The 22663-nt window shown below is 47.5% G+C and overlaps 2 protein-coding genes across 3 annotated transcripts; one reads left to right on the top strand and one right to left on the bottom strand.

The window, feature by feature from the left end:
- Positions 1 to 1989: 1989 nt before the first annotated feature.
- ANKRD34A (ankyrin repeat domain 34A) lies at positions 1990 to 3477 on the bottom strand (the record flags this gene model as incomplete). The annotated part of the gene is made up of 1 exon (XM_080916606.1): positions 1990 to 3477. The coding sequence occupies one exon, from the start codon at positions 3475 to 3477 to the stop codon at positions 1990 to 1992; it is 1488 nt and encodes a 495-aa protein (XP_080772732.1).
- A 2623-nt stretch (positions 3478 to 6100) lies between these two features.
- On the top strand, positions 6101 to 21796 carry POLR3GL (RNA polymerase III subunit GL). Of its 2 annotated transcripts, XM_080916091.1 has the most exons (8): positions 6101 to 6462; positions 17724 to 17891; positions 18196 to 18325; positions 18965 to 19033; positions 19347 to 19403; positions 19747 to 19820; positions 19930 to 20043; positions 21331 to 21796. In XM_080916091.1, the coding sequence occupies exons 2-8, from the start codon at positions 17766 to 17768 to the stop codon at positions 21415 to 21417; spliced, it is 657 nt and encodes a 218-aa protein (XP_080772217.1). In that variant the 5' UTR covers positions 6101 to 6462; positions 17724 to 17765; the 3' UTR covers positions 21418 to 21796. The 2 variants fall into 2 exon arrangements, with proteins under 2 accessions (XP_080772217.1, XP_080772218.1); XM_080916092.1 differs by lacking the exon at positions 17724 to 17891 and having other exon boundaries at positions 6410 to 6462.
- The last annotated feature ends 867 nt before the right edge of the window (positions 21797 to 22663 follow it).

Here is a 22663-nt window from a genome sequence, read left to right as displayed (position 1 = left end):
GCTCCGGAGCATCTTTGGGAATCCTGTGGTAAGAGCGAGAAATCCAGCCAGATCCCCTGGGCGGAGCTTGAAGGAAAAATAGGCCTGGATGTAAGGCTGGATAGAACTGTAGCTGGAGAGGATTCTTAAGGACCATTTTTTTTTTCTGATCACTTTACTTTCTAGATTTAGATGCGGTTCAGAGAAGTGATGTGACTCGTCTCTAAGTTCATACACAGTGGGTGGTGGAGGGAAAACGTAGTATGATACCGACTTTAACGAGAAAATGCTATGTAGTATACTTTAGTGCATTGCCTTCTTTAATAACTGCAAGCACAAACCAGATTTTATTTTACAAACAAACAAACAAACAAACAAACAAAAGTGATGCTCAGGAAGATTAGATACACATTGCCCCCAAATCAAATGGCTAGATGACAGGGAGATTTAGACATTAAGTGTTCCGACTCAAATGTTTTCCTTTTTTCACTATTCTACACTCAGGGATGGTTTTCTGATTTCAGCAACTCACTGGGGGAGTCAGAGAATGTAGAGTGTGTTTGTCACTGTACAGAAAGAGCAAGCTAGAATACGTGCAGACACCTATCATACTGAGAAGTTCAGGACATAGATGCGGAAGGGTACTTTCATCCAGGTAAGGGTGGGTTCCCTACAATTGTCCCCAGCAGACATCAGTGTACACGTGCTGTAATGCCCTTTTATTGACTGACCCTCACTCCTTTTTACCCTTAAGTGACATTACTAGCCCCACCTCCTCTCCTAGGGTGGCTAAGAGATTCGGGACAATGGAGGTGAGAAGAAAATGAATGAGCCACACCTGGTGGAATGAAATTAAACCCTGTATTTAAAACAACAACAACAACAACAAAACCTGTATGGTCAAAACATAGAAAGTAGTTTCTGCTTATGGAGAAGGGGGGCACTCTGTAAGAATCTTAAACCATTAAAGGTCAGGCATGTGGAGGCTGGGGGAAAGGCCTACCAAATGCCTTAAAACCTTCAGAACACATTTGCCTTTTCTTCTCCAACCATTACTGATCAGTTGGTCTCCCCCGGAAAGAAGGTAGCTGTAACCTCTAGTTCACTCCCTGAGTAGTTTTGACTGTAAGCGTCACCCTCCCATTCTCTCTCTCTTTACCCCCAGCCCACACCTTCAGGCAGCAGTGACAAAACAGACTTCTGAACACATTTATTTGACATGTCAAGTGGTAAGAGGACTGACTTAGGCTTGCTCCCCACTTCTACCTGTGGGAGTTGTTCATAAGCTCAGACACACAGAAGAGCAACTTTGAGCCCATGACCTACCCACTGGGGCAAACAAGACAATCTGTAGTGGTGTGTGTGTGTGTGTGTGTTAGGGGGTGGGGCACAGGGAAGGAATAAAAAGCAGGAAATTGAGAAGTGGAGGACATGAAAGGCAGCAACAGAACCGAGATTGGGAGCTGCTTCAGGAACCCCAAGAATAGTGAAGAAGACATCCTGAAAAGCAGATGGAAGCAGGGTGTGAGCAAGGAGCCAGGCATGGAGGAGCAAGGCCTGCCGAACGGGGTGAGATAGTCATGAAGAGAAAGCAGACTATGCCAAGGTATGATAGGTCACGTCGCAGGGCATACATGGAAAGCAAGGGACTGCTTCTTCGGGAGGGTAAAGATACAGACCAGCCATGAGTGGGGGCTCCCTGCTGCTTCTGAATAAACGTGAGACCCTGCACAAGTGGTCCTCTGTTGGTGTGCTGTGCCTATGGGTTCGCAAGGAATCCCATGTACTTGTGAAATGACCAGGGCACGAATGCGTGGGTCTATACGCCCAGTAAACACAGTATTTATCCTTCCTCGCTAGTAAGTGTACTGTGCTTGTGGACACATGCTTACCCATGTGTGCGTGCACAGTGCCAGGAGCACATGCAAGAGATCCCATGTCCGAGGTATCAGCTGGTTCTCCCTCTATCAGGGTCCTGACCCTCCCCCTCCTTGGCGTCCCTCATTTCTTTCAGCGCCCTGGTTCCCCAGGCCCGCCTAGACTCTGGAAACCTCCTAGCAGGCGAATCTGCTCAGTCTGCATGGAGTGGCGTCTCACCAACTTGCGCTTGGTCCTGGGAGACCCTGGTGCCCCAGAGTGTGGAGGGGCAGGCAGTGAGGGTGCCCGACCTCCGGGTTGGGGACGAATGTCGGGGATGGGAGGGTGAGGACTGACGTTGAGAGGAGGCAAGAAACCTGGTCGCGTTTGCGAGATGTGGTCCAGGAGCAAGGTTCCAGAGCCCCTTCGCTCTAACAGCCCAGGACTCCGCCTCCGTCCGCTCAGCGGGGACACAGCCCCGGGCAGACTTTCCTGGGACTGGCGTGGGGAGGAAACGGAGCCCGCTGGAGGGAGGGTCAGAGGAGAGGCGCTGTATCGCCGGCGCTCCAGGGATAAACGGCTGGACTCGGGGGAGTCAGGGCAAAAATGTCCAGGGGTGTCGAGCTCCACCGACTCCATGCGGCTCAGTTTTTGCCTTAGCCCTGAAGGAAGACCAGACTCCTGAGCCTCGGGTGCTGTGTTTCGGCGCGAGAGAGGACCCCCGCCCGTCACTTTCTCCGCCCATGGAGGCGGGTCCTCCGGGCCTTCGGTGCTGTGACGCCGAGAAAGACGCGGTCTACCGGTCAGGGTCAAGCCGTTGAATTCAGCGGCCAGACGCTCCAAGCTCGGCCTCCCTTCTGCAGGGGGGACCGGTTGAGGAGGAGCCACAAGGCCCCAGGGCTCGGAGTTGAGCCTTTTAAGTGGTTTTGGAGGATGTCGAGGTGGCTTGGGGAGAGGCTCGGAAGGGGAAGGGTCATCAGGGGGCTTAGGAAGAGGAAATTCAAAAATGTCTCTTTTCTCCTCTTCTTCCTGGGCGCGAGGTGATAACAACCCGCGTCCTCCTCCCGCAGTCTGCAGTTGGACTTCAGAAGGCGACGTGCAGACCCCTGGACTAGGAGGAGCGGGTGCAGGGTCCTCTACCCCAGGGGACGGTGGGGAATTAAGATACTGCCTGGTCTTCTTGGTGCCCGAGGGCGAGGTATCCGTGGTTATGATGATGACCTCCGTGCCCTTGGCCTTGCAGGCGTCCAGCAGTGTGGCAAGGGTCTCGCGGTCCCCGCGGTCCAGGGCGTGGACAAGCGCGGAGGCGCCAGCGTGATCTCGGACTGAGGGGTCTGCGCCGTGGGCAAGGAGCAGAGAGGCCACTGCGGCTCCCCCACCCCCGGCGCACGCATGCATGAGCGCGGTGCGTCCTAAACGGTCTGCGATGTTGGGATCCGCGCCTTGCTCCAAGAGATACCGTACCATGCGCGCCTTGTTCTGAGGGTCGTCGTACCGGGCCCTACAGGCCGCCATTAGCGCAGTCTCCCCCTGGGCATCACCCTCATTCACGTAGGCTCCTCCCTCCAGAAGCAAACGGGCCAAGCGTAGCTTACCCTGTCCCACAGCCCGAAGAAGAGCATGGCCCTCGGTGTGCAGCATAACTGCGGCTCGGGCAAAAGCACCGATGGAGCGGGGACTGGGACCTGCCGAAGAGATCTAGGAGTATGGGGGTGGTGACTGGGAGAGGCCTGAGGTCTCGGTAGTGAAGCCTATCCCTGTGAAAGAGAGAGAGAGCTCACTGACAGGTTCAGCAGGGAAACTGAGGCATCGATGAAAGCACCTGATGTATGGACGAGGGATGGTTGGAAGGGGGGCTACAATGCAGTCTTTTGACTCCTGCCTTTGAGCCGTCCCATCCCCCCCCCCACAGCGCATGCCAGAGGAGGTGGGAAGGGTGCACCACCCGCACTGAAGGATGAGAGCTCGTGCAAATACGTACATGCACGCGCACAGACATTCCCACCCCCCATTCGCACCCCACGGCTTATCAGACCTTTCCAACATCCCCCTTTTCTTATCCACACTTGGAATCCCCCTCTCTAGGATACTGAACGCCACCCACCCACACACATGCACCCGTACAGTCATACACATATTTCTATTCCTAACCTCTTTTAGATTGCCACATCCCCAAAAATTGAGTGTGGCGGGAGGTGGGGGGGAGAAGCTTGCAATTGGGACCTAAAGGGGTGGAGGAAGAATTAGGGTTCCTTTTGCCTTTGCTATGTTCCCCATTGATCCTTGTTCTACCCCCTCCCAGGCTGTACCCCCAAATAGATACCTGAATGTCCGCATCATCTCTGCCTGGCCAGGATTGAGGCCGGGACCATGGGGGCCTCTGGGGTGGAGAAGCCGGGTACCTGGGGGCCCACATGGCGTGGGGGGGGCACCCGGGTTCCCTTGGTGTCAGTATCTGCGCCCCAGCGCTGGCTCCCGGTCCCTCCTCCCGGTGCGCCCCGGGCACAGCGCCGGCTCCGGAGGAGAGAAGAGGGGGGGTGGGGGCGGAGCTCTTCTGTGCTATTTATAGCCCAGTCTCTGCGGGTGGGGGCGTCCGGCACCAAGCCGCTCCCCACCCCCATGCGCACACATATAAACCTATAAACCCTTAAGGGAAAAAAAAAAAAAAGGCACCTAGAGCCTCCAATCTTGACTTCCCTTTCTTAACCCACCTCCCCAGCCCAAACAAACCTAAGCGCTCCTTAGGGGACTCTCCCGCGACCCATTCAGGAAGCATCCAGATTCTTCGTTGATCTTCAACAGATCTCCATGAGCTCCGGTATGCCAGACCTGACTGCCACACATGGCATATGGCACACTGTGCAGAGGGAGGCGGTTGGGATCTGCAGCGGCGTCCACACAGAGCTGAGAAGCAGATGTGGCTCCCTTCCCATAGTTTAAATATCAGGGAAAGTATAGACATGCACCCCTCTCAAACATCACACACCATAAAGACACTTGGGTCTCATTTCCCTTGGGTCCCTTAGGAATATAAGGAAGGTAGTTTTCCCTGGGAATTTTTAGGGCAATGGGCATTCTCAGATTCCCTCTTTACAGTATTTTAAGGGGTGTGCACGGGAGGTAGAGAAAGACAGAGTGACGACCGAACCCTGTTGCACGGGTGCTTTCATTACAAATCTCTTTACTCCCTTGGACTCACTCTTCCATTTCCCTTGAAGGTCCCTGCCTGAATCACTCCTTGTCTCTTTCTATCTGTTGCTCACCGCCTCTCCGTACCACCTGCCCTGTCTCCATGGTTACCAAGGCTTCCATCTGCATAGTTTCAGGATGAGTTTGTGTCCAGCTGGAAGGTACCAAGGGAAATGGGGGCACCGGATGGGGACTAAGGGTACTAAACTCACCGAGGATCCTAGAGGACTCAAATGTCACCATGTACAGATACAAAAAATAACGTTACTGGGAAAGGAGGAGAAATAGTTGTAGAGGAAACACCCACTTTTACTAGCTATTGATGTGCGCCGAGTGAGTGCTTGGCATACATACATAATCTCCAACCCTCAGAACTCTATGAGGTGGGAACTATTGTCTTCTTGCAACAAATGATAATCAGGTTAGGCAAGTTCTCCCAACAGTTTCACAGCTATGTTTTTTGTTCTATTCCAAAAATCAAGTGTGTGTCATCCACATGCAACTTCCCTGTCTAGAGGCCATTTTCTCTGACCTCTCTGACCTGTTGACTAACTCCTAGTTTTTATCTCCTGAAGTGTTTCCCTTTATTTCTAGTCTGTGAAAGAATGACTACTCCACCCGCTTCCCTTGAAGGGGCTTAAAGGGCAGTGGAAAGCGCGGAAAGAAAAACAAAAACAAAAAACAAACAACAACAACAACAAAAAAAAAAAAAACCACACTTCTCAGACACAGCAGCAATCCATGGGACGGGGCATTTGGGGCCTGAGCATGGTAGCAGAGTCAGTCAAGAGTATCAAGAGTTCAAGGCCAGCCTAGACTGGGTAGCCAGACCCTGCCTTTAGGGGGAAAAAATCTTTTAAAGTATTTATTGATAGTGCTGTAGAATGAGAAAGATTTAAAGAGAAGGTCTGGAAGTCACCAAAAGACTGACTTATAAAGGGGATGGGGGCGGGGGGGATATGTCCTAAGCCAGAAGAGGGCGCTGGAGTCAGGCGGTTGGGAGCCTCCTGGAGGGTTCTGGGAACTAACTCCAGACTCCTGCAGGCAGAGCTGTTAACAGATGAGCAGCCTGGTCTCTAAACCAGGGCTACATTTCCCAGCAGCGGTTCTCTTTTTCTGGCTCAGCCACGTGCCTGGATGAGCTCTGAGTAGCAGGTCATCTTAGCCGACTCCTGCCATCCAGAGTCTGCTCCGTCTGGGCAGAAGAGGTGATCTCTGCAGCCCCAGGTCTCAGCGAGCCCCCACTTCCCAAGCCTCAGTTCCGGTTAGGCTCGCTCCCTCCGCCTCCTCGCCTCGCCCGCCTCCGCTCTTGTTGATTGGCCGCGAAAACCCACCAATGGAGAGGTCGGGGAGGCGGGCCTAGAACGCGGGCTGGAAGAAGAAAAGCAAATTTCAAGTTGGCGGCTGCGTGGGCCCCGAGTTGGGGAGGGACAGCAGGTAAGGCTTCGACCTGGTGGCTCTGACCCGGTTTGGTTCGCTACTTCGCGAATTAGTCCCTCGGCCCGGACTGCAACGTAGATAACGCTTTCTGTCAGCCAGTTGGATCAGCCCCCTTCTGAATCCCTCCCCTTTCTCCCCAGACTCTCATTGCTGTCTTGACTGTACACCTAGACAGGGCTTGCTGTCGAGCCTGGGTGCAGATATTGAAGCAGGAGAGGAAGGCTCATTCTTGTAGCTCAGACTCTTCTATGGTACCGGCTTCTCCCGCATCTATTAACATAACATCAGCCCCCCTGTCAAGAGCCTGACAGTACCTATCAAGTTCACTGAACCACTACCCTATACCCACCGCTTCCTAGACCTCTTTGAAGAATTTGATTCCCCAGCCTGACAATGTCTGATTATCACTATTGGAACCTCTTTAACCTTCAAAATCACATTTATTATTTGGGGGGGGGGGGATGCGCGCCACGGCTTGCACAAGGAGGTCAGAGGACAACTTGAGCTAGTCACTCTGTTTTCCTGGCCACTTGGCAATAAGAGTATTTACCATTTCATGAGGCTCCCGTCCTTTTTAGCGGCAAACTCTTGCTCCAATTTGTGTTCCTCCTGCTACAGTCTCCCCAGTGCTAGAATTGCTCGTTCTCTTTTGATGTTTCTATTTTATGAATGGAAGGTTTGATGGGGGCAGATTGTGGTACTTAATACATTGTGTTCAGTAAGTGTTAATTGAATGGAATTGATTTGTGAGGACCAGTGCTCTTGTCAAAAAGGACAAATTTAAACTCCTAATATAATTAGGGAACAATAAAAAAAAAACAACATAGTGTATAATTAAGGGCCTTTAAATTGGTGGTTTATTGCATTAATGTTTTATAGTTATTCTCAGACCAGAGGAGAAAAGCAACGAAAAAAACTGGGAGTCTTTATGACTCTCAAGGTGTATAGACTCATATTCAAACGACAGAAGTTTGCTGAGCACCTACTACGTACCAGACACAGTGTTCAACAAAGGGGATCACAGTGAACCTTCTGATAACATCTATTCAATGCATTGTTATTTAGAATTTGGGAAAATATTTTTGAGACAGGTTCTTTCTATGCAGGGCAAGCAGGCTGGCCTCTAACTTATAATCCTCCTGCCTCAGCCTTCATGGGATAACAGGCTTGTACCACTACACCCCAAAGAAACCTTTTTCTTTTCAATTGAGAAGCGTGAATCTTGTCTTACAAAGACTGTGCATTAATTCTGCCCCTGAACTACAGCCCCGCTCCTGAACCAGCATCTTTAGGAAGAGAATTCACTAGTTCCTTTTTAGGTACTCCCACTATTTAATTTCTTTTTTTGTATCTACTCAACTTAAGCATACTTTTTTATAAAAGATTTATTTATTTAATGTATGTGAGTACACTGTCATTGTCTTCAGACACGCCAGAAGAGGGCATCAGATCCCATTACAGATAGCTGTGAGCCACCATGTGGTTGCTGGGACTTGAACTCAGGACCTCTGGAAGAGCAGTCAGTGCTCTTAACCACTGAGCCATCTCTCCAGCCCCAAGTTAAGCGTACTTATTGTTAGTGAACCTAGCTGGAGTGTGTGCCGTGGAGCATATGTGGAGGTCAGAGGGATGAAGTGTTTTCTACAGGTTGGCCCCAAACTCCCTATGGAACCAAAGATGACTTCAGACTTCTGCACAACAGACTTGGCCCAAGGCTTTCTGTTAAGCAAGTTTGTTGTTGTTTGTGGGGGTTTGTTTATTTTCCTTTACTGGGGATTGAACTGAGGACCTTGTGAATTACTAAGTCAGGGCTCTACCACTGAGCTACAGCACCAGTCCTCTGAGTTCCTGTTTTACATGTATGTGTGTTTTGTCTGCATGTATGTCCTTGCACCACTTCTGTGCTTGAACCCCTCAGAAGGCAGAAAAGGGTGTTGGATCCCCTGGTTCAGAGGCTACAGGCAGCTGTGAGCCACCGTGGGGTGCAGGGAATCTACTCCTATTCCTCTGGAAGATCAGCCAGTAAACACTTAAACACTGACTCTCCCCGGCATTCTTGCAAAAAGAACATCCTTTTTACTTGTTAATTGTAGGATATACATTTACTCCATACAACTTTCAAACACAGAGTAATACAATGTGCGTTATTTCATAGCCCTGACATCATATTGATTGTAACTAGTATTTCACAACTTTAAACTTTATTGTTATTTTCTGCACTTGTGCCCATGTGCTGTGCACAGCATGCAATGTCCGTGTCAGAGGACAACTTTGTAAGGTCATGTTTCCCTTCTACCTTTATGCGGTTCCGGGGATGGAACTGACTTTTATTTGCCGAGCCATCTTTTCTGCCCTGATACTAGGATTTCGACGTACATACTCTCAGTTTATTCTGTATATATGCATAACTGTGTTTTATAAGTCAATGGGGCCCACACAATACATCCAATTTTGTACCAAGATTGAAAACATAAAAAAGAAAATTACAGATAAATATGACTTTATACTGTATTCTCTCTTACCCTCACACTCCATATTATCAGCCTCTTGCCTTGAAAGTGGTTTGTTTAGGTTTTTTGGTTGTTGTTTGTTTGGGGGTTTTGATTATTGTTTTGGTTGGTTGGTTTGGGTTTTGTTGTTGTTGTTTGTTTCCTTTTAAACAGGATTTAACTGTGTAGCTTTGGCTGTTCTGGAACTGGCTCTATAGACCAGGTTAGCCTTGAACTCTAGATTTCTGCCTGCTTTTGCCTCCTGAGTGCTGGGATTAAAGGCACACACCACCACTGCCTGGCAGTTTTTTGTGTTTTTTATCACCTATTACTAGACCACTATGTCATTTCAGAATTTGTTGTTGTTTGAAACAAGGTTTCACTGTGTAGCCCAGGATGACTACTTTCTTCCTTAACCTCTCTGGGGGCTAGAACTATAGGTGTGACTCACCTCATCTAGTTTACTTCAGGACTTTTGCTGCCACAAACAGCTCTTTAACAAACACTGTGATACTTTTATGGCAGAATATGTGACTATTTAGGTCATATTTTAACAGTAGGATTTCTAGGTTAAAGAATAAAAACACTAAAGAAACCTCAAGAGATTGTTTAGTCTTCCCCCCCAGGTGTGCTTAAGGTTTAGTTTGCTCTCTATTGTTATGGTAAAACACTAGGACCCGAAGCCTACAGAGGGAGGAAGGTGTTTATCTGGTTTACACTTCCCAGTCACAGTCTTTAATAAAGGAAGCAGAGGCAGGAACCTGGAGGCAGGATCTGAGGCAGAGGCCCTGGAGAACTGCTGTCCTGGCCAACTTGCTCTCTGGAGCTTTCTCTGATTCTTTTACAGACCATTCAAGACTACCTGCTCAGAGGTGGCACCATTCACAGTAAACTAGGCCCTCCCATATCAACCGCCAATCTAGGAAATGCCCCACAGGCTTGCCCGCAGGCCCATCTGAAGGAGTCGTTTTTTCCCAATTAAGGTTCCTTCTTCCTAGCTGGCCCCTGCTTGGGTCAATTTAACAGAAAGCTACCCAGCACAGCCCATGTCCATTTGAAGGAAAGCTACTCACCACAGCCTGATTATCATTTAACTTTTTGTTAGTTCCTTATTAGGTACATAAATGGTTTAATCAGGACAGGGAGATTGCTTAATCCATAAAAACACTGTCAGTTCAAGCTGGAAAAACCTGGATTCAGTTCCATGGAACCTATGTAAAAGCAAGGCAGATGTGGTAGCCCTCTGATTCCAGCACTCCTATGGGAGGTTGGGACTTGGTGTGGGGAGGGAATGCTACAGGAACTCCTAGGCCAGCTGTGGCAAACAAGAAAGACCCCCCTGTAAAACAAACCGGGAGGTGAAGACCAACACCCAAAGTTGTTCTCTGACCTCCACAAGCATCAAGCTCACACTCATGAATTATACACACATACATATGTAAATGTAACTTGTATTTGCCTGAATAATTGTTGTCTTGGAGGCATAGTGCCTCTGTCTGCTAACCTAGGGCTAGTCCTGGAAGCTTTAGCCTCTACAGTCTTATTTATGTTTTCAGCCTCTGAGGCCCTGCTACTGAATAGTCTCATCCTCTCTTGTTCTTTCTGATCTCTGACTGGCTGGTTCAACTCAGCTGTTGTGGTTCAGTCTGGCTTCTCTCTCTGCCTCTGAACTGCTCTGCTTGGTCTCAAACTAACTCCAGCAATCGTTTCTAATCTTCTGGCTCCTTCTCATTCTCTTGCTCCCTCTGTCTTTACCTGAGTCTGGCTTTTTCTCTCTTCAGTCTGTCTCTGTCAAACTCTCTCGGTAAAGCTGCCTCCTCCCTCTGTGCTGCTCCACTCTCCCCAACTCTAGGCACTGTCTCCAGGAACTCTGCCGAGTTCCCTACCGCACTCCCTTCTCCGGTACTGTCTGCCTCTCCCCTAAGTAGCTTCCCTTTCCTCTCTTCTAGTGAGTCGGCCATATCCTAGTCTGTCAAATCTTTGTCTGTTACTCAATTAGACATCACTTTCAAAATGGCTGCTTCCTTCTATAAACTAACTTTACCTTCATCTTGTGGGATTAAAGGTGAGTACTAACAGCATGCCTGTATTCCAGCCAGATGAATTAAAGGTGTGTGAGGGCAGAGCCACACCACAACTAGAAACAGGTTCGAATATCCTGTAACATACATACAATTGTATATTTTAAAGCAGAGGCTAAAAAGATGGCTCAGCTATTAAGAGGGCATACTGTTCTCAGTTTTATTTACCAGCACCTATCTGCGACTCCAGCTACAAGGGAATCTTACCTCTGAGACCTCCATGGGCACCAGCACTCACATGCACATACCCATAAACACACAATGCACACAATTCATAATTAAAATAAATGTAAATTTTGAAAGAAAAAAAAGAGGCCAGGTATGGTTTTAACTTTAGCACTTGGGAGGCTGAGGCAGACAGGTCTATGAATTTGAGGCCAGCCTGGTCTACATAGTGAGTACTGGGACTATGTAGAGAGCCTGTCTCACATACATACATACATACATACATACATAAGTAAATAGATACTTTAAAGTGGCTTTATTAACCATTCTTTTGTTCATTTTCTGCTCATATTCTTTGTCACGTTTTTGTTGTCTATCTGTTTTGAGTCAGGGTCTTCCTATGTAGCAGTATGCAGAACAGATGCTTTGAACTCAGATCTGCCTGCCTTTCCACAAGTGCTAGGATTAGAGATAATGTGCACCATGTCCAGCCTTTGTCCCCTTTTTTCCCTGTTTGTTGTTGTTGTTGTTTTGGTGGACACTTTCTTACTGTGTAACCTAGGCTTGCCTTGAGTTTGTAGTCCTCTTATCTCAGTTTTCCTGGAGTTGGAATTACAGGTGCGTTCCACATGCCCATCTTACTTGCTGTTTTTCCTCTCTGGTGCTGGGGATTGATCCTTGGCCCTTGCACCTCCTGGAGAAGGGCTCTATCCTAGAGCTACATCTCCAGCTATCATTTCTCCTGAGGGGAGGGGATGGTTTTCTTCCATTTAGACCTCCAAGAGTCTTAACATAGAACTGACCTCTTACTTTATTAGAAATAGGGGATTAGAGCACCCACTACTGGTCACTCCACCATCCCCTTTCCGGACCTCATCCACACTCTTTATTTGTAAGCTGATGAATCCACTAGCATAGAAACTCCGTGTAGGAGGCACCAGGGTGCTCAGGGGTTTTGCTGTGGGTTAGTTTTGTTCCTTTTACTCACAGCTTTATCAACAGCATTCAGAAGTAGGTGTGGTCGTTTGTCTGAGCACAATCCCCAGAGACTCATATATATTTGGGTGCTTTGTCCCCAATTGGTAGAACTGTTTGGGAAGGATAGGGGGTGTGGCCTTGTTGCAGGAGGTATGTCACTGGGGGGTGGACTTTAAGGTTTCAAAAGTCCTCATTGTTCCCAGCTAGGCATAGGATGTGAGTCCTTAGCTATATTCCTTTGCAGTGCCTGTCTGCTGCCATCCCTGTCATGAATGTCATAGACTCACCCTCTGAAACTGTAAGCCCCAATAAAGTCTTTTCTCTGAGTTGCCCTGGTCATGGTGTCTCTGGGGAGGAATTTAAAAGGAACTGAGGTTTATTATTACTTCCATTTTGCAGACAAAGAAAGAACCAGAGTTTATGGAGCTAGGAACTGACAGAACCGGAACTTTTTGGCTGGTTGGTTTATTTTGGTGTTTTGAGCTAGGAAGCCATGTTGCCTAAGATGTCACTATGTAGCCTCACCTGACCCTGAACCCCAGATCAGCCTGCCTTCACCTCCCAAGTGATCACAGGCACGTGCTTCCACTCCTAGCTCTGCCTTCCTTAAACTCCATAAATTTGTTGTTTTTTTTTTTTTTTATGTTGTGTTGAAATGTGCCCTTTAGTAGCTTTTACTACAGTGCAAAGTTCTGTGCACATAAGCAGGCCAGAGTCTGTCCTGTGAAAGCTGGAATGTGGGCAAATCACTGGGGAACACTGGGAAGGGCTGATGGTAACAGGAACACATCTCGGTCACATTAGAGGAGGCTTCAAATGCCCTCAAGGATCTCCTCTTAATGTTTTTATGAGTGTATGTTAATTACAGAGCAGCGGGCCCCATTTCATCTATGTACAGAGTATTTCTTTTTCCTTTCTTAATTTCTCTCTCTCTCTCTCTCTCTCTCTCTCTCTCTCTCTCTCTCTCTCTCTCTCTCTCTCTGTTCTTGTTTTGTTTTTTGACACACAGTTTCTCTGTGTAGTCCTGGATGTCCTGGAACTAGCTCTGTAGACCAGGCTGGCCTCAAACTCTCAGAGATCCACCTGCCTCTGCCTCCTTGGTGCTGGGATAAAAGGCATGTTCCACCACTGACTGGTTGTGCAGTATATGTCAAACACACACACACACACACACACACACAGAATGGGGTTGGAGAGCATCCTCACACCATGGGTAAGGCTGTTACCCACTGTTACCCCTTCCTCTCCCATTCCTGCTAATATTTTTCCAATTAGACCTTCTTGTGTGTGCGGTTGTGTCTTTTTTCTGTGTATGACTGCATGATTCTCAATAGGGTTGTTTATAATAACGTAAGAAATCATTCATTGATTGATTTATTGAGATAAGGTCTCACTATGTAGCTTTGGCTGGCTTCAGATTCCTGTTTAGATCAGGCTGATCTCAAGCTCACCTGCTTCTACCTTCTTTTTTTTTTTTTTTTTTTTTTTTTTTGCTTCTACCTTCTTAATGCTGGGGTTAAAGGTGTGCTCCACCAGCGAGTCTCAGGAAGGGTTTCTTTACTGGAGAATGAGGACCTTACCAGTGGCTACACCACCGAAGAAAATGTTTCTCCTCTCCCATAACTCTTTATAATCAGGGAAGGGGAGGTCCCATGACCCCTCCTGTGACAGCATGTTAACAGTCTCAGGCTGATCTTAGCAGTTAGTTAGTTCATTTTCTTCCTCCTCCCAACAAGTAGGTGATAAAGGCCTCCTATATACCGCTTGACAACCATCAGTCAGGTATTCTCTATACCTTGATCAGTCTCCAGAGGAAGCTTTTCTGACCAAAGGCATCACAGCACCAACCCATACCATGTACTTATTTAGAAGGACTTTTACAGAATTCCAGCAGTAGTTTCTCCCCTTGGTCCTTTGATCTCCATAGCCAGGAGCTTCTGAGTGTGCGGTACCATCTTTCATAATCTTAAATGGGTTCATTACAGAGAACCATTTAAGCTGAGAAGGGAAGACCGGTGCTGTTTGATTTCTGTCCACCCCTTAATTCCTTCATTAGATAGGGTTCACCATCTCTCCCTCTGCATCTTTGGTGGTCAGTTTTTTGATGTGGGAGTATCCTTTCCAGTTGTTTTATGTATGTGAGCACACTGTAGCTGTCTTCAGACACACCAGAAGACAGCATCAGATCTAATTACAGATGGTTGTGAGCCACCATGTGGTTTCCAGGATTTGAACTCAGGACCTCTGGAAGAGCAGTCAGTTTTCTTAACCCCTGAGCCATCTCTCCAGCCCTTTCCCTTCCACTTTTATAATGGTGATTAGACTCCTAATTCCTCAGATACCATCTTCCTGGCTACAGATTATTAATCTTACATATGATTTTGTACATGAGATATATATTTCCATTTAGTTCAATTTTTAAACTTTTACTTAATGTGAGGGAGAGATAGAAAGAATCCTCAGAGTTCTCTGACCTTGTCTGTCTCCTCCCTCACCTTATTGAGGCAAGGGTGTCTAATCACTGAGCAGTGGATGTCAGGCTGGTTAGCCTCTAACCCCCCAGTGATTCTCCTTTCTGTTTCCCATCTTTTCCATGGATCAATCACAGGGTATCAGCTTGCATGCCCAAGGACCTTTGCCTGCTGAGACATGTTCTTAGATCCCTAGCTAAAATTTTAAATCAATAATTTATTTGTTAGCTGGTCATGTTGGCACATACCTAGAGGTAGAGGCAGGAGGATCACAAGTTTAGAACTTTCCGAGTAGCCCAGGTTAGCCCTGGACTCCCTTGGCTTGGCTGTTCTCTTTCCTTGGCCCCACAAGTGCTGGGATTACAGGCTCCAGTAGCAATGCCTACCTAATAATTTTCTCTCATTATAAAAGATGCGTTCATACACTACAGGAAAAACTAATTCACAAACAGGAAAAAAAAAAAGAAACAATCATGAAGGCCCATCGCCCGAAAGAAAACCATGTTACAGGGCTGGGCGTGTAGTTTAGTGTCCAAAATAATGAGACAAAAATTTTAAAAAATAGATTTTCAGAAAAACTGAGAAGACAATCCCCAGAGTTCCACGTATCCCCAGCACATAGTTCCCCTTGTATTAATGTTGTATTTTATTGTAACGTGTTCGTTACAATTAATGATATATTTTTTCCAAGGTTCATATTCCACTCAGATTTCCTTATTTGCTATTTCCTTATCTGCTACATAGTTACAATGGTCTTTTTGTGTGTCGTGATCCAAAACACCACAGCACATTTTCTCTCTGCTCTTCTGGCTCCTCTGGGCTCTGACAGTTTCTCAATTGCATATTTTAATAATCTCAACAGTTTTGAGGAGAACTGGTCAGGCATGCTGTAGGCTATCCTGTCGGAAGCCATTGCTCTCCAGGGACTGGTCTGAACTCAGGAGGTCTGGGGTGATGGTCACAGAGGCCCACCTGTCCGTTCACCTGTCCGTTCACCTGTCCGTTCGGGTCTGGCACCTGAAAGCTGCCAGAGGAACAGTGCTCAAGGACAGCCTGGGCTACATGATGGGACCTTGTGAAGGAAGGACCAGAGAGAGGGAGACAGACAGGGAAGGAGGCACAAGCCCTGCAGTCCCACAGCTCCAGAGCAGAGGCAGACAGAGTAAAGGTCACAGCCATTGTCTGCTACATAGTTTCAGGTCAACCTGGGAGACTGGAGACCCAGAATCAACAAAACAAGAGAGGAAACAAATGTGTCACTGCATTAAGAATATATATTGTCCAGAATGAGTTCCAGGATAGCCAGGGCTACACAGAAAAAGCCTGTCTCAAAACAAACACCCACCGTGTTGTCCTTGTGAGTCACTCATGCTATTGATGTTGATCTTGGTCACTAACCAGAATGATGTCCATTAGAAGGACCCCTCACACTCCAACTTGCCAAAAACACGTGAGACAAAATTTCCCACTCTTACGAGTCAGAAATTATGCTCCTTTCCTGTTAGCTTTGTCTTTTTTTTTTTTTTTTTTTTTTTCTTAGTTTGGCCTATCTACATAGTTTATTTAGAATCTTGCATGAGACATTTGTCTCTTCCCAGTCATTTATAACACAATGGAATGGACCCATGGGCGTTTACTTTGTACTTTGGGACTATAATCTAATTTATTTTATTTTATTTTATTGGGAGCTGAAGGGATGGTTCTGAGAGCACTGACTGCTCTTCTAGAGGATCCAGGTTTGGTACCTGCACTGTCAGGCTGCACCAACCAACTGTAGCTCCAGTCTCAGGAGAAACAGTGCCCTCTTCTGGTGTTCATGGGCACTGCACTCAAATTAATATATGCCTGCAAAACGTCCATACACAAAATAAAAATAAATAAAACTCTTTAAAATAAACAGATTGGTCTTTTTTTTTTAATTGTGGGTCTGTGTGATCTCTGTGTATACACATGAATTCAGGTGTCCATGAAGGCCAAAGGCATTGAACCCTCTGGAGAGTCTGTGAGTGCTGTGACAAATTTATGTCATCTGAAAGAGCAGTATGCACCCACTCTCAACCACTGAGACATCTCTCTAGCTGATTTCTTTTAGTACTTTAAAATGTTATTTACGTTTACTTATTCCTATGTGTGCCTTATGTGGAATGTGCGTGGAGGCCGTGGAAGACCATTGGACCTCCCGGGACTAGAGTTGCAGGCAGTTGGGAATTACGTGGTATGAGCCATGAGAACCAATGCCAGGTCCTCTGCGAGATCACTGGATGCTTTTAAACACCAAGCCATCTCTCTAAATCGTGTTTGAAAGCTGTCCCTTAAAAATGTCTTTAAAGTGTGTGCATGGAGTGCAGATGCCTATGGAATCCAGATAAGGGTCTCAGGTCCCCTGGGGCTGGGTTTACAAACGTTTGTGTGACACCAGACACAAGTGCTGGGAACTAAACTCTACTCTGTAAAAGCAACGCGCATCTCAACCACTGAGCAATCTCTCCAGCATTGTTTAAGATATGATCTTGCTATTCATCCCTCATGGCCTGAAACTGTATGTAGACCAGGCTAGCCTCAGACTGCCAATCCTCCTGTCTTAGCCTCCCAAGTACAGAGCTGAGATTACAGGTTTGTGGTATCACTCCTAACTTTATGTTTTATTTATTTTAAATTAATTAATTATATCTTTTATTTATTTTGCTTTTTTTTTTTTTTTTTTTTTTTTTTTTTTTTTTTTTTTTTTTTTTTTGAGACAGGGTTTCTCTGTATAACCTTGGCTGTCCCGAAACTCATTCTGTAGACCAGGCTGGCCTTGAACTCAAAGTAATGCCTTTCTCTGCCTTCCGAGCGCTGAAACTAAAGGCGTGCACCTACAGTGCCCAGCACACTGGCTTTTTAAAGTGTCATGGAAAAGGGATTTGGAATGTAGCCCAAAGGTAGAGTACTTCCCTAGCATGAGAAAAGCCTGGGTTTGAACCTGGGCCCGGAGGAAAACATCACCTGCCAGAGAACATCACGTGTCCTGCAGCTCCTTGGCTTTATGTCTCTTCTAGTATCCTTTCTTATCTCTTTGTTTTTGTCTTTATTAGGTTTTTCTCACTGGATCTCTGTGTATCCAGGCCCCCTCCACCATGGCCAGCCGGGGTGGGGGCCGGGGTCGTGGCCGAGGCCAGTTGACCTTCAACATGGAGGCTGTGGGCATTGGGAAGGGTGACGCTTTGCCCCCGCCCACTCTCCAGCCCTCTCCACTGTTCCCTGTGAGTGTCTCCCTTCCCTTCCTAAGCCTCCCTGTGCCCCTCACTGAGTCTAAGTGAGTGCAGAATCCTCCTGGCCCATCAGGAGATATCCACACCTTGACTCTGTAGTCACGCCCCACGGGAGGTGTTTTCCAGGCAAAGAAGTGTTTATCTTCACTCTTCATGCCCTCTACTCTCCAGTTCTCAAAATACCCTTCATCTTTCTGGTTCTCCCATTTTTACTAAGAACGCTGGATATTATTTGGGGGTAAGGCCCTTTACGGTTTTGCTGCAGCACTCCTGACTAACCACTGTACTTCCTCAGCCCTTGGAGTTCCACCCAGTGCCTCTGCCCGCAGGAGAGGAAGGGGAGTATGTCCTGGCACTGAAGCAAGAGCTGCGTGGGGCCATGAGGCAGCTCCCCTACTTCATCCGGCCAGCTGTCCCCAAGAGAGGTCAGTAGAAAGGCTAGTGTCATGCTTAGGGCCTTCCGTAGGCAGTGCCCAGGCTCAGCACACTCAGGACCAGAGAGGCTTAGGAAGTTCACTGTCTAATGGAGAGAGCATTAAAAGTCCCTAAGTTTTTGTGTCTAGTGTCTAAGATGTATCAGCTTATTCGAGATTTGAGCTGAACCTTAATCTTGGGGCTAGTGGGACGTTGAAGCCTTAAGCGTCTTAGTTCAAATGTACCAATGGGGGAGTGGGGTACCAGTGAATTTCCAATTCATTACTTGGAGAGACGTGATGCTGGGCCACTGTGCAAAGCATCTTCCCCTTTGCCTGTGACTGGAGACTGGAGAAGGCGGAGCTACTGGCTCTGGTGCTCCCCCCCCTCCCCCCCCCAGTCCCTGGGAGCCCAGGGCTCAAGAGGCGGGAAGACTTACCAAGCTAACCCTGTTAGTGAGAGGGAGACTGAAGACTGAACCCTGGGTTTATCCCGGTGTACTCTGATCAGTGGAGAACTCTGCTTCTCAGAAAAGGACTCTGGACAAAGACAAGAGTAACAACTGGGCTCTGGGTTTAGAGAAGAGGGTGGACTCTTAGGAACAAATGTTCTAAGGATAAAACTCTGACTCTTGGGCTCTGACCCCCCAGATGTGGAACGTTACTCAGACAAGTATCAGATGTCTGGGCCGATTGACAATGCCATCGATTGGAACCCTGGTAGGTGTCTGGCTCTCTCTGAATGCCCTTCTTTCAGATGCTTACGGAGCCTCAAACCATCACCCTCCCTTTCCTGTACAACATCTAAAAACTAGAGTCTTAGATGTGCTCTGCAACACTTTCTACTTGGAAACCCTATTTGTAACCACAGTGCCCACCTCTCTAGAGGCGTCCAGCCTACAGTTTTATTCTGAAAATCTTCAAACCAACCCTTTTCTTCCTGTCCTTTTAAATACTCCCCTTCGCCAGCCATCATTCCTGGAACCTCCCAGCCAGACAGGGTCCTGCTGATTTTCACTCCTACTCTTCCCAGATTGGCGGCGACTACCCAGTGAGCTCAAGATTCGCGTGCGGAAAGTACAGAAGGAGCGTGAGTAAATCTGCGGGAGGAGGAGATGCCACCGTGACCACACGAGGGCAGCAGACCTCCACGTTTGCTGCGGGAGACCACACGGGGGCAGCAGAGTGCCGAGTTTGCTGCGGGAGGGTGGAGTAGCCTCAGCTAGGATGGAGGGAGAGATGGCTCAGCTGATAAAGACACCTGAGGCCAATCCCTAGGACCCACGATTTGGAGTTGGAAGGAAGGACTCATTCTAACTCCCGCGTGTGTGTCACCCCCCCCCCACACACACACACATCAAATTTAAAAACCAGAAAGAAAGCTAATTAGGAGATGTGTTTCCTAAGGACTCACATTTTGGTCTTCCAAACAGGGACCACCATTATCCTTCCCAAGAGGCCCCCTAAGAGCACAGAGGATAAGGAGGAGACGATACAGAAACTAGAGGTGAGGAGGAAGCGCGATAGCCAGCTGGCCTCCCAGTCCCTTAGAGCCTCGCTTCTCCCTGCGTTCTGTGAGTGTGAGTTTCTTCTCTTCCTATTCATCCTCACATGAGACTCTAGAGAAGAAGGAGGAGGAAGTGACTTCAGAGGAAGATGAGGAGAAAGAGGAAGAAGAAGAGAAGGAAGAGGGGGAGGAAGAGGAGTACGATGAAGAAGAACATGAGGAGGTAAAGGGGACTTCTGCTCCCCTCCCTGTCCCCTCCTTTCTTCCTCACAAGTCCTGGACTCACAACTCTCTCTCTCTCTCTCTCTCTCTCTCTCTCTCTCTCTCTTTCTCTCTCCCTTCCTCCCTTCCTCCCTCCCTCCCTCCTCCCACCTCTCTCTCAAGATTTTTTTGTTTTATTTTTGGTTTTGGATTTGAAACAGGGTCTCCACTATGTAAGCTAGGCTAGCCAGGAACTCCCCAGAAAACCCCCACTTGTACTTCATGCTGTTGGGATGACGTGAGTACACCTGCAGACTTAGCATACAACTCTGTATGATTGTATACCAAGCATGTCCTGGTGCCTGACAAGGCCTGAAGGGGGTCTTTGAACCCCTGAACCTCAAGTTACAAGCAGTTGTGAGCCTGCCCAACTTAGGTGCTGGAATCTGGACTTGGGTCCCCTGGAAGAGCAGCAAAGGCTTTTAACATCCAAGCCATCTTTTATTACATATGTGGATGAGTGTGTGTGTTTTACATGTGTGTGCTTGCATGTGTCATGGTAAATGTGTGGAGGTCAGAGGACAACTTGTGGGAGTTGGCTCTCTCCTTTTCCCATGTAGGTTCTGGTTATTGAACACGGGTCCTCTGGCTTGACAAGTGTCTTTTGTTCTGAGCCATCTCACCAACCCTGGGCTCTCATCTCTTACACAGGAGACATTCTCAGAGAGTTGCAGTGCTACCAAAAGGCAGAAGCTTTTCTCCAATTCATCTATTCTCAAAGCACAGAACATGGCCGGCAAGATGTCTCAGAGGGCAAAAGGGCTTGCTGTCAAGCCTGATGACCTCAGATAAATTCCCCAGAACCCACATAATAGAAGGAAAGAACAGACCCCTGCAAGTTGTCCCCTGACCTCCACATGTGCACCAGGGGCATACATGCACACACATATACAGGCAAACAAATAATTTTAACTTTTATAGCATGGAGCTGGAGAGATGGCTCATGGTTACGAGCACATGCTGCTCTTCCAAAGGACTCCACCCCCAACATCCATGTGGCAGCTCGTAAGACTGTAACTCCAGTGCCCGGGCATCGGGTGCCATTTTCTAGCCTCTGAGGGCTCCAGGCATGCAAGCAGTATACACATGCATGCAGTCAAAACACATAAACACATAAAAAGTAAAGTAGATTTATAACAGCTGGTAGGGATGAGTCAGACATGGAAAGGTAGATTTGGGAGGGAAAGAGCTAGAAGGAAAAAAGAAGCTCTGAAGTCATTCCTGATCTTTGCTTCTTTTTACATTTCAGGAGACTGATTACATCATGTCATATTTTGACAATGGAGAGGACTTTGGAGGTGACAGCGATGACAACATGGATGAGGCTATATACTGAAAACCTGGGCTCATATGTCGTTCTCGATTTGAGATATAGGAAGTAAACATCCCTATTTACTTAGGGTTTTCCCTGTTTTCATTATTGTTTTTGAGAGAGGATCTCATGCAGCTCAGGCTGGTCTGGAACTCAGTATGTAGCTTAGGCTGGCCTTGAACTCTTGGCTTTACCTACCACCTTTCAAGTCCTGAGATTACAGGGATGTACCAGACTTACCAGTGTTTACTTGTGTTGAGGAGAAATGATTTAGTGGGAATCCAGGTGACCTGCGTGACCCCTGGGGGTTGTGATGTACAGCAAATGACAGTTCAAGGGATACTTGGGGTGGAAACAGTCCTGTTTTATATTCTTAAATAAAATGTTTGTATCTGTCTCTCTATCCAGAGTGATGTCTACTGGGAACGGGCTAGAGGAAAGGCTGAAGGGGATGTCCAGTCCAGCCATTCTTATCTCCCCCCACCCCATTTCAGAGCTTGAATATACAGCCTTGCAAATGAGAAACAAGTGTTCTATCACTGGGCCATAACCCCAGCTCTTTTTATATATTTATTTTAAAAATTTTAGACGGCATTTTTGCTAAGTTGCCTACATTGGCCTGGAACTAACCCTATAGCCTAAACAGGCCTTAAACTGCCTCAGCCTCCCAAGCTTGGGATCCCAGGCCTGTGACACTAGGGGGTCACTGCCTTGACCTTTTACTTCTCAGCCCTTCCATGGGGCACATTCAGGAACTCCTCTGCTAAGGAGAGCACAGGCTCTCCCAAGACTACCCCAGCCTTTGGCCTCCAGAGGCACAGGGACATGGGCCCGCATATTCAGGCATGGTCACCAGGACGCCAGCCCTCAGCTTTCTCACACTCGACCTTCACTGTCCTTATTTACAAAGAGCGATTGCAGCTATTTTTGTGCAGAGTCAAGAAAGTCAGGGGCCGGGGAAAGAGGAGTGAATCACTGTTTTCAGCTTACATGGTTCTCTTCCAGGACCTGGAGAGCCCACTCTGAAAGGCATATTTAGAGAACTCCCTAAATAAACTGTTCTCTACCGACAGCCGGGGTGTGGCTTGCAGCTTCTTCTTCTTCTTCTTCTTTTTTTTTTTTTTTTTTTTGTTCTTTCCTTTGTGGAATTGAGTTAGCCTTTCTCACTCCACTTTGGGGAGGGGGTAGGCGGTGTTATCTTCCAGGAAGTAAGGAGGGTGGGGAGGAAGGGAGGGATTTAGGGGACAGTCACAGCTCTAAGAGAGTCTTG

This window comes from Micromys minutus, assembly GCF_963924665.1.
Source record: "Micromys minutus genome assembly, chromosome: 4".
In the NCBI taxonomy this organism is placed as follows: domain Eukaryota; kingdom Metazoa; phylum Chordata; class Mammalia; order Rodentia; family Muridae; genus Micromys; species Micromys minutus.
Note: the sequence above shows the minus strand (reverse complement) of the source record. Positions and strands in the feature narration are given on the sequence as shown.

Bases quoted from the DNA above. Each gene is read 5' to 3' on its own strand.
- POLR3GL (XM_080916091.1), top strand. From the start codon at position 17,766: ATGGCCAGCCGGGGTGGGGGCCGGGGTCGTGGCCGAGGCCAGTTGACC. The intron at 17,892-18,195 runs GTGAGTGTCTCC...GTACTTCCTCAG, and splicing joins AGCCCTCTCCACTGTTCCCT to CCCTTGGAGTTCCACCCAGT. The intron at 19,821-19,929 runs GTGAGGAGGAAG...TCCTCACATGAG, and splicing joins AGACGATACAGAAACTAGAG to ACTCTAGAGAAGAAGGAGGA.